This window comes from Symsagittifera roscoffensis, chromosome 2 (genome assembly GCF_963678635.1).
Source record: "Symsagittifera roscoffensis chromosome 2, txSymRosc1.1, whole genome shotgun sequence".
Classification (NCBI taxonomy): domain Eukaryota; kingdom Metazoa; phylum Xenacoelomorpha; order Acoela; family Convolutidae; genus Symsagittifera; species Symsagittifera roscoffensis.
This window is the reverse complement of record NC_087063.1, coordinates 74,725,477-74,740,328: the sequence shown is the minus strand read 5'-3', so window position 1 is coordinate 74,740,328 and position 14,852 is coordinate 74,725,477. Positions and strand designations below refer to the sequence as shown.

At 34.0% G+C, this 14,852-nt stretch overlaps 1 protein-coding gene across 1 annotated transcript; it reads right to left on the bottom strand.

Annotated features, from left to right (window-relative positions):
* Positions 1–1,556: 1,556 nt before the first annotated feature.
* Positions 1,557–13,481, bottom strand: LOC134839969 (serine-rich adhesin for platelets-like). The gene is made up of 5 exons (XM_063855598.1): positions 13,434–13,481; positions 13,102–13,221; positions 7,044–7,065; positions 2,159–4,936; positions 1,557–1,852 (listed from the first exon to the last, which is right to left on the bottom strand). Exons 1-5 carry the CDS (start codon positions 13,479–13,481, stop codon positions 1,557–1,559), a joined length of 3,264 nt encoding a protein of 1,087 aa, XP_063711668.1.
* Positions 13,482–14,852: the final 1,371 nt, after the last annotated feature.

Genomic DNA, 14,852 nt, shown 5'->3' with positions numbered 1-14,852 from the left:
GTGGCAATTCATCTCTGATCAGAGATAAATCAGAGAAAAAACCGCAGTACTGTAACGGTACTGAATCAGTGTTGTTACAGTACTGTTTTTATTCTACTAGTTTTCTGATCAGAATAAAATAAGAGTTCTTGTTCTTATACTTCTCTAATCATACTAAAATCAGAAATTGTAATTTTTTTTAGTTCTATGGCCAGACAAAAAATCAGAGATATTTTTCTGTTTTTTTTTATGATCAGAAATCGAATCAGAAAAAATCATAACAGCAACAATCTCAAAAAATACAAAAAATCCGCGTCGTGACTTTAAGAAAATTATTTGGTTTGGCTGATTTCAAAAACATTTTCGGCCTTCTTTTTGAAGATTTTAACTAAAATTTTCTGAAAAAAATGAAAGGTTTTAACAAACTCTCGGTTTTAAAACTCATTTGAAAACAATTAAGAATTAGGCTCAATAACATTTAAAAAAGCCAAATGAAACTATAAAGTGGAATTGCAAAATGAAATTGATGTTACGCTGTGGGATGATGCACCAATTTTTTTTAAATGTTTTTTTTTCCAAATTTTTACCACAAACTGCCGAGTTTCCAGGCAAATTCATTTGCTCAAGCCTTTCAATTACCAACGCTTAACCAATTTCTTTTTTTTTCGCAAAAAAGAACTGAGTCTCTAGCTTGTTTTCAGCTGATGTTTAGCTGCGTGGGATGCACCAAATTAAAAAAATAAATGTTCTTCTGAAATTGCAGTGTTTCCTGGAAAAATCAGCGCCAAATTGGTGCATCCCACCAATTAAAGTGGGATGCACCAAATTGGCGCTGATTTTTCCAGGAAACACTGCAATTGCTGACCAATTTATGTTTTTGCAGAAACAAACTGCGTTTTTAGGTTGTTTCTAGCACAATTGTTATACTTTTGTCTATTTTAATGAGTTTTTCTCTTTTGTAACGACACGTAACAAAACTTTGAAAATGAATAGAAATTTCGTTAAAAAGTTTAGTTATGTTCCAGAATGAAAACAGAATAAAACAGCATTGTAACAGTAGTGTTACAGTTCTACAACAGTACTGGCCAATTTTTTCCTGTTCAATCTCTTGATCAGGTGAAAAAGAGAGTAAAATTCTGACTTTACACTGATACAGGACTGAATTTTGTTTTACAACTGTTGTTCTACTAGAACAGTACTTAACATCTGTAACTTCAACCCGGAAATGCCAATTGAATGACAATTCAGAATACATTTGGTCTAATTATAGTAAAATTTACGTACAGAAAACGGGAAAATTAATGAGAAAAATCTTGACAGCAGCTGAAATAAATGAAACTGCTTTTTTTTTGGCATTACACATAATAACATCTTTCATTTTTTAGTGATATCATTTCAGTTTTATAACTTTCTACTAGAAAGGCTATAGCAGCAAAGGCCAGCATTTCCCTTATATACTTATAACAATCACCCGATTCCTTTTTTTCCCCTATCTTGCAGCAGATTGGTTGGATGAGTAACACTTAAGAACTTATCAAAACCAACAAAAATCAAGCAAGCAGATGGTGGCGACTTCTCTACCCGGGGGACGTTGTTCCTGAAGATTCGTCGGCAGGCATAGTAGGTGACCACTCCGGCACATCTTCAGTCGTGTTTGATGTAATCGTGGACAAAACAAACTCGTCTGCCGTCGTTTCCAGTTTTCCCGCGGCGGAGGAAGTCGACTCTAACTGTGATTTAGTCTCAGTTGAGTTTGTTTTATAATTTGTCATTGCCGCCTTAGTCGTAAACTCGGTAATATTCCCACCAGTTGCTGTCAACTCTGTTGTGAATACTTTGTTCGACTCAGTGGTTTGAATATCTGGAATCGATTCTGTCACATCAGTCTTGCTCACGGTAGAACTAAAATGTTTTGTCGTAGTTTTCGATAACGTTTCTTTATCACTTTCTGTTGACTTTGAATTATTTACTGCTGATGTCATTATTTCTTTCGCGGTTTCTGTAGTTGCCTCCGATAATTGAGAAATTGACAATGAACCAATGTCAATCGTTGGATGCATTGAATTTTTTACCTGAGTTGTTGTTTTACCTGAAAAAATTTCATCTGTTGTCGTTCTTATTGAGATAAATGTGGAATTGGAATTTAAGTTATCATATTCCGTCACAGAACCACTCTGACTTGTTGTGATATTGAAAGCATTTTCATCCGTTTTTGGACTTTTTGATGTATGAGTGACGTTTAAATCTAAGGTGTCATGATCTGTCAAAGTATTAGCTTGACTGTTTGTGTTAGAGGAGACAGTTTCATGAGTTGTTGTTGCGTTTGGGGTAAAAAAGACATTTGAATCTGAGCTCTCAGTTTCTGACGTTGACCTAGCTTGCCTTGTTGTTGTATTATTTTCAGGAGTTTCTTTCGTTGTTGTCCTCTTTGACGTATACGTGACAGCTGAATGTGAGCTGTCAAGCTCTGTCGTTAAGATAGACTGACTAGTTATTGTTGTATTTGAAGGAATTTCATTTGATTTTGTCGTCTCTGACGTATAAGTCCAAACTGAGTTTGAATGATCATTTTCTGTCGTTGAGCTAGCTTGAGTTGTTGTTGTGCTTGAAGCAGTTTCTTTCGGTTTTGTTGTTTGTGACGTATTTGTGACAACCGAAGCTGAGCTGTCATTTTCTGTCGTTAAGCTAGTCTGACTAGTTGTTGTATTTGAAAGAGTTTCAATTGATGCTGTCGTCTCTGACGTATACGTCACATTTGAGTTTGAGTTGTCATTTTCTGTCGTTGAGCTAGCTTGACTTCTTGTTGTGTTTGAAGCAGTTTCTTTTGTTGTCATCATCTCTGAAGTAATCGTGACACCCGAAGCTGAGCTGTCACTTTCTGTCGTCAAGCTAGTTTGACTACTTGATCTATTTAAAGGAACTTCATTTGATGTTGACGTCTCTGATGTATACGTCCCATCTGAATTTGAATAGTCATTTTCTGGCGTTGAACTTGTCTGAATTGTCGTCGTAAATGAAGTATTTTCTTTCGTTGTTGTCGTCTCTGGCGTATTTGTGACTCCCGAGCTGTCATTTTCTGTCGTTAAGCTAGTCTGAATACTTAATGTATTTGAAGAAATTTCTGTCGTTTCTGAAGTATTCGCGACATCCGAAGCTGAGCTGTCATTTTCTGTTGTCAAGCTAGTCTGACTAATTGTTGTATTTGAAGGAACTTCAATTGATATTGTCGTCTCTGAGGTATACGTCACATCGGAATTGGAATAGTCATTTTCTGGCGCTGAGCTTGTCTGACTTGTTGTTGTAAATGAAGTATTTTCTTTCGTTGTTATCGTCTCTGACGTATTTGTGACTCCTGAGCTGTCATTTTCTGTCGTTGTTAAGCTAGTCTGAATAGCTGTTGTTTTGGAAGAAATTTTTCTCGTCGTTGTCGTCTCTGAAGTATTCGCGACATCCGAAGCTGAGCTGTCATTTTCTGTCGTCAAGCTAGTCTGACTAATTGTTGTATTTGAAGGAACTTCATTTGATGTTGTCGTCTCTGATGTATACGTCTCATCTGAACTTGAATAGTCATTTTCTGGCGTTGAGCTTGTCTGATTTGTCGTTGTAAATGAAACATTTTCTTTCGTTGTTGTCGTCTCTGATGTCTCTGTTGTTGTCAATGAAGCATTTTCTTTCGTTATTACCGTCTCTGAAGTATTCGCGACATCCGAAAGTGAGCTGTCATTTTCTGTCGTCAAGCTAGTCTGACTAATTGTTGTATTTGAAGGAAATTCATTTGATGTTGTCGTCTTTGATGTATACGTCACATCTGAATTAGAATAGTCTCTATCTGGCGTTGAGCTTGTCTGATTTGTCGTTGTAAATGAAACATTTTCTTTCGTTGTTGTCGTCTCTGACGTCTCTGTTGTTGTCAATGAAGCATTTTCTTTCGTTATTAACGTCTCTGAAGTATTCGCGACATCCGAAGCTGAGCTGTCATTTTCTGTCGTTAAGCTAGTCTGACTGGTTGTTGTATTTGAAGGAACTTCATTTGATGTTGTCGTCTCTGAAGTATTCGCGACATCCGAAGCTGAGCTGTCATTTTCTGTCGTCAAGCTAGTCTGACTAATTGTTGTATTTGAAGGAACTTCATTTGATGTTGTCGTCTCTGATGTATACGTCCCATCTGAACTTGAATAGTCATTTTCTGGCGTTGAGCTTGTCTGATTTGTCGTTGTAAATGAAACATTTTCTTTCGTTGTTGTCGTCTCTGACGTCTCTGTTGTTGTCAATGAAGCATTTTCTTTCGTTATTACCGTCTCTGAAGTATTTGCGACATCCGAAGCTGAGCTGTCATTTTCTGTCGTTAAGCTAGTCTGACTGGTTGTTGTATTTGAAAGAAATTCATTTGGTGTTGCCTTCTCTGTCGTATATGTGACATCTGAATCTGAGCTGTCATTTTCTGTCGTTAAGCTAGTCTGACTGGCTGGTGTATTTGTAGAAGTTTCACTTGTTGTCGTTTCTGTTGTAAATGTGACATCTGAAACAGAGCTGTCTTTTTCTGTGGTTGAGCTAGCCTGATCTTTTGTAGAATCGGAGAAAATGTCATTCATTATTGTCGTTTTTGGCGTATGCGTGATATGTGAATATGAGCTGTGGTTTGTCTCCAACGAGCTAGCCTGACTCCTTGTGTGATCTGAAATTGTTTCATTTGCAGTCGTTTGCAATGGCGTCGTTGAAGCAGTAGCAGGGGTTATCAAGCACAAGTCCGTCGAATCATGTGGTACCAGAATTTTATTTTCAACCCATTTTTTGATCTCATACAAACCGCCGGCGATTTTGTTCTGCCCGCAACCCGATTCGTGTTCCCTATAGACTCCAAAAAGACCATACAGGCACTTCGGTGTTTTCAGGTCCTTGTCGAGAACATACAGAGGCGAACCCAAAATGAGATTTTCAGATCTCTCTTCAAAATCATCTTCAAATTCAAAGCAAATTTGATCATATTTTTTCCCAGCTTTTTCGCTAATTGAAAAGTCTTTTATTTGCTTAGATCTGTCGCCAAGCATAGTCCCATAAAGAGCTAAGGGTTCTTTTCCGTAGCTTTTCTTGCTGCAAACTGACAACGCAATATCTGGTCCATGCAATGGAAACCGAAACGAAATAAGACGATAAAGGTTCGATTCTCTACAAAATTAAACAATTTATTTTAAAAAGCTTGATTTTTTTTTGAAAAGATTTGGAAATTAACTTACCTATAGCAAAACAAATTTGCCTCACCAACATAAATTGTCCTTCCTAGATATCGAGCTTCCAAACTTCCTAAAAAACAAAGAACATTCGCAAATGTTAGACAGAAAGAAAAAATGAAAAACAAAAAAATATACATAGCCAATAATCGCAAATAAGAGTCGGTGAACGCAAGTAAATAAAAAAATACTTTTTGTTTTTTAAAAAAAAACCCAGCTTTTGAATAAAAAAATGACCTTGAAGCTCTTTGAATTTCTAGAAGAATTTATGATTGAAACTTTGTGATAAAATAAACCCAATTGAGAAAACTGGATCAATAGGTATTTTTTTATTCAACAGGGAAATCTGAAAACTAAGTTCCATTTTCAAAACTAGAAGTCATCACCTTCTTTTGACCTTTACACTTTCGCCCCTCGATGGTGGAATTTCTTTCAACAAAGAAACTGCGCTGAATTTAAAAGGAAATCAAAAATCAAACCGTGAAAAAGTACAAATGAGCCTGAACAAATTTTCATTTTCATTTGACTTTTCCTGAAAAAAAAATAAAGCATTCGTCGACTCGTCGTTTCTTAAAACTACGTGCATCGAGTCGTAAATATAGAACCTTTTTAGATAATTTTAAAAATTCAAAAACCAACCGTACTTACTAATCTCCTTGGACCTCTTTAGTTTTATAACAAGAATAGGAGTGAAAAAATTGAAACTTTCGTTTTTTTTTTATAGAAAACTTCATCAAAAACAAATTAAAAATATTGAGCCCCAAACTTGTACTATTTAAAATTTATCCTATATTGATCAACCGTAACCTATAATTTGGAGCCGATAGCTTTCCAGCAGTAAGGCTGACCTATATGATCATTTTTTTGTGTTTACATAATTTTTTTCTAAACTTGACTATAAAACTGTTTTTTATTATGTATATAAAGAATTTAAATAAAATTATTTTATTTATAAACTTTATAGATAGCTTATTAAAAGTATGGACTAAAATTTGCATTGGAAAATGAGTTTGTATAACATCGAATAAAATTTAGAGAATATAATGCAGTCAACTCTTTTTTTAATGGAAAGCATGCTAATTGCAAAAATTTATATATTACTTGACATCATACTATCCTAGCTTTTCCAGTGCACGTCTGTATCATTTTTTGCTCCACTAAAACAAGTATTTAAGCATGAGGTCTGTTGGAAGTTAAAAAAAAACCTGCGCGTATCTGTGTGAAGCCCTGATTGCTCCGATTTCCTTTCAAGATCCATTTAGCAATGTTATTTTTTATTAAATTGATGAATCTTTGAAAAAAAGAGAGAAAAAATGGGTAAATTGTTCCAGTAATTTCAACTCAAAAATTTTTGCAGATAGCTAAATTTTTAAAAAACTAAATAGCAAGCCTCAATTATACAAGGAACGAATTCCAAGGCGGGTTAAATCTCAATTTACGTGTTAATATCGCAAAAGATATTTAGCGCACTAGTTCCCTCATAACTTTACAAACACTCTGCAGAGGTGAAATATTGTTTCAAATTTGAGGTCAAGACTAATACTTTTCGCATGATATCAAATAATTCCGTCGAAAATGGCTAGTTAAAAATAGAAGTTTGTCTGCAGAACAAATCCACTCCGAGCACATATACTCCGTCTATTCTTCCCCCAAAATAGTCCGAACAACAAAACTTTTTGTATAAGGGCATAACCCTGAATATTTTGATAGCCTTTTAAGTCAATGAAAATATTTTTGCTTCAAAAAAATATTTTGTAAAAGACTGAAAAAAATGAAGAAAAGAAATTTTTCATTGGCCGTACAATCTCCACCCCTAAGTGATTTTCCACAGGTTACATTCCCCAAGTAGGAAATTAATCTGAAAAGTAATTCAGCATAAAATATGCAATTCATAGAAACGCGCCAATAAAATTGTTTTAATTTTCTATTTTTTGAGGGATTGCTTTTGCATACTGTTAATTACCTAAATTAATGTTCTATATCAATTTTCTGTAATGAAATGGTTACATTTGATTAGTTCGAGGCTATGCTCAAAGTTAGTTCAGGAAAATTTATTTTTTATTTTCCTAATTTGCTTTTTTTTTGGGGGGGGGGGGGGTGATTGTTTTTGATTGTACTGCTGATACACAACGTTAAATGACTCAACTACTTTCTTTTTTATATACCTTCGCAGGCTATGTTAGGTACAAAATGTAAATTTTTTGTCTGTTGACATGATATTAATTGCAGGTCGCTTTCTTATATCGAATTTGAAATTGTTTCTTTCGCCTCTCATGCTTTAATGAGGACAAAATATATTGCGCGTTATATTCAAACGCGGTATGTTCAAATTGTCATAACTTTACAAAAAAATCACAAGTGAAATAATGTTTTATTTTGACTTCAGGATCTCAAAAACTTTTGCTTAGATAATGTTATAAAATCAGCTCAAAGTAGCAAGTTAAATAATCAGAGAATTTGTCTGACAAAAAATTGCCACACAAAAACGTTTCGTCACTTCATTCGAAACTTGGAAAAAGAAGAAAAAAAAGAAAGAGACTATTGGGATCAATTGAGCAATCTCCCCCCCGTAATGACCAATTGAGCTATCTCCCCCCAGCAAAAATGAATAACCTCTTCAAAAAGACGTCAGCAAACGCAAGTAGATGGATGGTGTGTTTATAGCACGCAATCAATTGACCGATTGAAGTTTATCTTGAACAAGTATCAAGAAAAACTTTGAAAAAAAATCGAAATTTATGAAAAAAAATTTTTTTTTTTTGCAAAATTTTGTTTAGGCGACCATAGCCTCATCGAAGAAAGCGATTTACCAGGGTTGGTGCTCTAGCCTTGTATCTGAATAGCAAAAACGGTTCTCCGCAGCACCTTAATTTTGTACGCAAAAAACTTTTTGTCATTTTAAGAAAGAAAAAAGTCGCTTTTTATGCCTGTTTTATTGATTCTTTTTTCAATCTAAATGAAACTTTAGAGCTTTTTTTATCGTAATATTTGGCTTTCCACAGTCGTTGGAAACTATGTTTTATGCTTTCAGGTCATTCAAACTATTTTCAAGTGGTTATAAACATGTCTCAAGTACCTATTGAGCTTTCTCCCCCCACGCGAGAATGGGGGGATTGCTCAATTGATCCGACTATTGCACTACGTAGCATGAAAAAAGCGTTCAAAAAGCATAGCGAGAAGTAATTGTGTAATTCTCATAATTTACTTTTTGAGAAACTAACCCATATGATTTTTATTTCACGCCATTAAAAAGCTGAAAACATGTTTATCTCAGAAAAACCTCCTATTAACTGCTCGTTCAGACATCTAGCTCTTGATGTTGGTTTTGCTCCCTGATCGGGCTCCTTTTCAACGTGACTATTATTTATGTGTTTTTTTTTGTTTCGGATTCATCAAACTTTTCTTACCAACGTGACCTCGAATGCATTCTGCTGCTGTCAAAATCCAAAACTGGTCCACGAATACCCCAGCACATGTCTTATTTCTCACACCCACAGAAGAGACTTCAACGTAGAAACTAAATTCCCTTTTTTGGTGATGGTGTCCCCTCGGTGCTATTTCGTCTTGCCCATGATAGTAGTCATTACCGCTCGTCTGCTCAAAGTTTCTACAAACTGCTACTTTGGGCATCAGCAAGATAACAAAGACAGAAGCACACCTCAAAATCATGGCGGCGGCAATTGGTTTTCTGCTTTTTTGTAGAGTTTTTATTTTCCTAATTGAGCAAAAGTAATAGCAATTTCCATGTTACATTACAGGTGAATAAGTCACGCCAAGGTTCAATTTAAAACACTAGTTTTGCTCATAAATGAAATAAATCAGTCGAGAGCAATTTGGATCTGTAGCATTTTTCTGGACCTTACGCGATCTTCGCGGCTCAAAAGCCCCTGTGATGTTGCGAATTATCGGTCGCGCCATCCCCTTTACGCAGCCGTTTTCTGTCCGGCTGAAGTCGCAGAACTTGACCCTGGTCATCATATGACAGAATCGAAGTTGAGATGAAGGTGTTGTAAAAAGTTAACACTTTTATACGCAAGACAGTTAATTTTTGAAATTTGTATAGCAATTGCTTAAGCTTTCGAATTATCAAAAAATTATCTCCAGTTCAGGCAAAACAGTCCTGATCGCGATCAACTGAACCTTGAACAAGATCAAATAAGTTTTTGAATTTGCAATTACTTTTGCTCTTCAGTATATAATTTGTATATCTTTTCTTGGAAGTCTTAGTTTTTTTGTTTTTGTTTCAATTTTTGTTTTGTCAGCAAAAAGGTCACTCGTGTCAGGGTCGACTTCTGCTTTTATTTAAGCCATGGAAGTCAATCACTGTGACTTCAGATATTTTTCCATATTTTATATCGAAAGTAATTTGGTGCACCATTTTTGTTCGGACCATGAAAATGGGGAGGAACTTTGTATTCGGGTTGTTTTAGTTTTTTTGCTTCTGCTTTTTGTTTTCCACGCAAAATCAGGTAACACAAATAATGATCGGACTGGGTTAACGGCATAAAAAAGTTTCCAATTTTTGTGTTGAGAAAAACCGGTTTGAAATTTTCGATTTTTGGTCTACGTTCGAGCTAATAAAATGACTGTGTAGGCTTACAATAGCATAATTGAGCGCAACTTAAGCCGTGAAAACTTAGTTTTTTTCAAATAAAGGTAGTTTTTGGAGTTTTTAGCGCAATTTTGGTAATCAAAAACTTGAAATCTCAAACTTCTAGTCATTTTTCTTCAAAAAACAGTTTTCAATTGACCTATTTTACTATGACTCTGACATATTCCAAAGTTCTATTTAAAAAACGACATCAATTTGAAAAAAAACTGTTGTCAAAACATTCTAGGCTCTTTGCACAGAAATCGGCTATTCTTGTTGTATATTTGTAACCGAGGTGCTATAGATTTGTGTTCTGATTTTGAAAATAGAACGGGTGCAATTTTGCGACTGAAAATCATCAGTCGAGAATTAATCTGAAATCTAGGGCAAGTTCTACACAAAACTTTTTCCGATAGATTTGATTGAATTCAAAAGTCATTCAAAACCTGCAAAGTCATTCAAAACCTTTTCCAATAGATTTGAATAAATTCAACCAGTTTTTTGTTGACATAGGAGAAAACCTGGCTAACATGCAAGATTATCAGAACATTAAATGTTTTAGAGTTGAACAGAACAAAACTTCTATTTTTCTCTACCCGCATAACATGATGAAATACTGAAAGTTATCGAAACTCTTTAAAACATTTCGTCTAGTGATCATGGTGGATTAAGAAATAAAAAGAAAAAATTATCTGCTGAGGTAATTAGCTATCATATAGCTGATTTGTTCAATCATCTGTTACTCTATCAAAACTTTCCAGACATGTATGTTCAAAATAGCTTAAACTCTACCTTTTCATAAGAAGGGTTCTTACGAGGACCCATGCAGTCTTAGACCAATTAGTCTGTTTTCACCAAGAAACAAAGTCATCGAAAAAATGATTTCTAATCGTTTCTTGAGTTTTATAAATAAATATAACATCCTTACAGCAGAACAATTTAGTTTCTGGAAAATTGTTCATGTATCTACGCTATCACTACTGCAAGAAAAAATATGCGATCATGCAAAGGTTCGAAAAACACAGGAATGCTTGTTTTATAGATTAAAAAATAGAATGGCTTGTTTTATAGATTACCAAAAAAAACGTTTTAAACTATCAATCGCGCTATTCTGATGAAAAGGCTAGAAAAATTTGGCTTTTGTGGTATAAGTTACAATCTAATAAAATCATATTTATCTAATCGTTATCAATAATTATCTTCAATTGGAAAGATTTCGATTATCCTACAGATAAAATACAGCGTTCCGCGGGGCTATGTACTTGAGCCGCTGCTGTTCCTGCAAATAATAAATGACCAATCTAGGAATTGAAAAAACGAAAAAATGTGTTTTTTCGCGGGTGACACAACGCTGTTTTGCACTAATAAAAATTTAAGCGCAGTACACGAGTACAAAGAAAAAGTTCAAACTGTAGACCTGTACTGCAAAGCCAATAGAATCAAAATCGAAAACAGTCAGGCAGCTAATTTTGGTCGGAAAAAAATTGCGAAGTATCTCTCAGAGGAAAATGAAAAAAGACGGAATTTGCAGGTAATTTCAAATATTTGGGCGTAGTCATAGACAAAAATTTGACTTTTCATCGGCATGTTGATACTAATTGCAGAAAATGAGCTCGTTTTAATGGTTTATTATATCAAGCAAGGAAGATTTTTTCTCGAAAAGTCCTCTTGAGATTTTATATGGTTTATGGTTTATGCTGAGCCTGTTATTTCGTATGGCTAGCTTATGGCTGTTCACCATTCAACATTAAACCGTTGTGCAAAAAAAATTTGTTGATGCAAAAACATATATTAAGAACTATATTATCTGAGCGAAAGTTCAAAACCATGATGCCAATTTTTCAACATTACATAACTGAAACCGTCACCGAAATTTTTCTAGAAAAAAACATTAAGAAACTATTGATCAGTTGCTTGAAAAAATCTCCGCTTAGTTCTCTGAACAAAGAAGAATTTTAACAAAGGAGATGCACATCAGCTTGTGAATCAAAAATTTTCAATTTACTAGTAGTAATAACAAATGGGTTGCACAGGTTGGGTCAGCCAGTAGTTAAAAAATTTTACAAGTTTTTATCTTCAAACAAAGTGCTAACTGGCCATTTAAAACAATTAAAGACAGGCGAAAATAACAAATACAGGTATAAAATTAAGTATTGTTTCCCGATAGAAAAATCCAATTTACATGAAATCATTTTCTCATAATTATTAGTATCTTGAGCCTCGTGTTTTTGGTTTTCCAGGGTCTCGCCTTGATGAGCCTCAGGGCTCGGGCGCAATCATTGTGAGTTAAGTTTTGTTTCACTAAATATTTCAAATTCAAAACGTCAGAAATAGGTCGAAAAAATTTGAAAAAAAGTCAAGCATAGTTAAAACACGGTTAGAGCACAAACAAGACAAGTCGAGCAGTCCAAAGCTAGGTCGATAAAAAACTTAGAAGAAAAAAATTTTGGTCACTGCTGAAAAAGGAGCCGAGCAGAGTCGAAATATTGGTCGCTTACAGTCGAAACTCAGCTCAAGCACAAAATAAACATAGATCGAGAACACTTGAAACCTGAAACACTCAAGAAAAATTCGATAACTATCGAAAATAAATTTAAAACCGAAAGTTTCCTCAGAGTTCATTTTAGGAAGACTGTAAAACAGGTGCAATTAGCAATATAGTTCAGTTTATAAGTTTTTTTTTGAAATGCAGTTATCCAGACTATCAAATTTTTGATCATTTTGATGAACACCAAGAGAATACTTATACATGGTACCAACGCAAAAATCAATTTTAGTACTTTTTGCGCAAAAAAAATTTGTTAGATAAAAATATATCAATGGCCTCAGAGTAAAATTAGAAAGTAGCACCAATTGAGTTTCCATGAGAAATCGCGCCATCAAAACACTAAATATTCCAATGCTAAAAATAACATATACTTTTTGGAAAACGGTTTTTTTTGTCACATATAAAATTTTGGAGAGTTGGAAAAAACATGAGTATTCTTATCAGGGCGAAACTGTGAACTTTTTAATAAACTTCCTCATTTTTTTTCTGCTGTGAGCTTAGTCTCACTCACTAAATAAAGTAAACGTGATGTATTTTGTATCTAGCAAAGTGTCAATAAGTATCTAGCAAAATGTGATGTATATTGTATCTAGCAAAATATCAATATTATATTTATTATTATGATGAGTATTATGATTATTTTTATGATTATTACGGTTATTATTTTTTATATTATGATTATGATTATGATTATTATGATTATTATTATTATGATTATTATCATGATTATTATGATTATTAATATTATGATTATTATTATTATTATGATTATGATTATGATTATTATGATTATTGTTATTATTATGATTATTGTTATGATTATTATTATGGCGGCCGCAATTGGTTTTCTGCTTTTTTGTAGAGTTTTTATTTTCCTAACTGATCAAAAGTAATTGCAAGTTCCGTCTTACATTACAGGTAAAAGAAAACTCGTGCCAAAGTTCAATTTAAAACAGTGTTGCTCATAAATGAAACAAATCAGTCGAGAGCAGTTTGGATCAGTAGCATTTTTCTGGACCTTACGCGATCTTCGCGGCTCAAAAGCCCCTGTGATGTTGCGAATTATCGGTCGCGCCATCCCCTTTACGCAGCCGTTTTCTGTCCGGCTGAAGTCGCAGAACTTGACCCTGGTCATCATATGACAGAATCGAAGTTGAGATGAAGGTGTTGTAAAAAGTTAACACTTTTATACGCAAGACAGTTAATTTTTGAAATTTGTATAGCAATTGCTTAAGCTTTCGAATTATCAAAAAATTATCTCCAGTTCAGGCAAAACAGTCCTGATCGCGATCAACTGAACCTTGAACAAGATCAAATAAGTTTTTGAATTTGCAATTACTTTTGCTCTTCAGTATATAATTTGTATATATTTTCTTGGAAGTCTTAGTTTTTTTGTTTTTGTTTCAATTTTTGTTTTGTCAGCAAAAAGGTCACTCGTGTCAGGTCGACTTCTGCTTTTATTTAAGCCATGGAAGTCAATCAATGTGACTTCAGATAATTTTTCCACATTTTATATCGAAAGTAATTTGGTGCACCATTTTTGTTCCGACCATTCTGCTTTTTGTTTTCCACGCAAAATCAGGAAACACAAATAATGATCGGACTGGGTTAACGGCATAAAAATGTTTCCAATTTTTTTGTTGAGAAAAACCGGTTTGATATTTTTGATTTTTGGTCTACGTTCGAGCTAATAAAAAGACCGTGTAGGCTTACAATAGCATAATTGAGCACAACTTAAGCCGTGAAAACTTAGTTTTTTTCAAATAAAGGTAGTTTTTGGAGTTTTTAGCGCATTTTTGGTAATAAAAAACTTGAAATCTCAAACTTCTAGTCATTTTTCTACAAAAAACAGTTTTCAATTGACCTATTTTACTATGACTCTGACATATTCCAAAGTTCTATTTAAAAAAACGACATCAATTTGAAAAAAAAACTGTTGTCAAAACATTCTAGGCTCTTTGCACAGAAATCGGCTATTCTTGTTGTATATTTGTAACCGAGGTGCTATAGATTTGTGTTCTGATTTTGATAATAGAACGGGTGCAATTTTGCGACTGAAAATCATCAGTCGAGAATTAATCTGAAATCTAGGGCAAGTTCTACACAAAACTTTTTCCGATAGATTTGATTGAATTCAAAAGTCATTCAAAACCTGCAAAGTCATTCAAAACCTTCTCCAATAGATTTGAATAAATTCAACCAGTTTTTTGTTGACATAGGAGAAAACCTGGCTAACATGCAAGATTATCAGAACAATAAATGTTTTAGAGTTGAACAAAACAAAACTTCTATTTTTCTCTACCCGCATAACATGATGAAATACTGAAAGTTATCGAAACTCTTTAAAACATTTCGTCTAGTGATCATGGTGGATTAAGAAATAAAAAGAAAAAATTATCTGCTGAGGTAATTAGCTATCATATAGCTGATTTGTTCAATCATCTGTTACTCTATCAAAACTTTCCAGACATGTATGTTCGAATTAGCTTAAACTCTACCTTTTCAT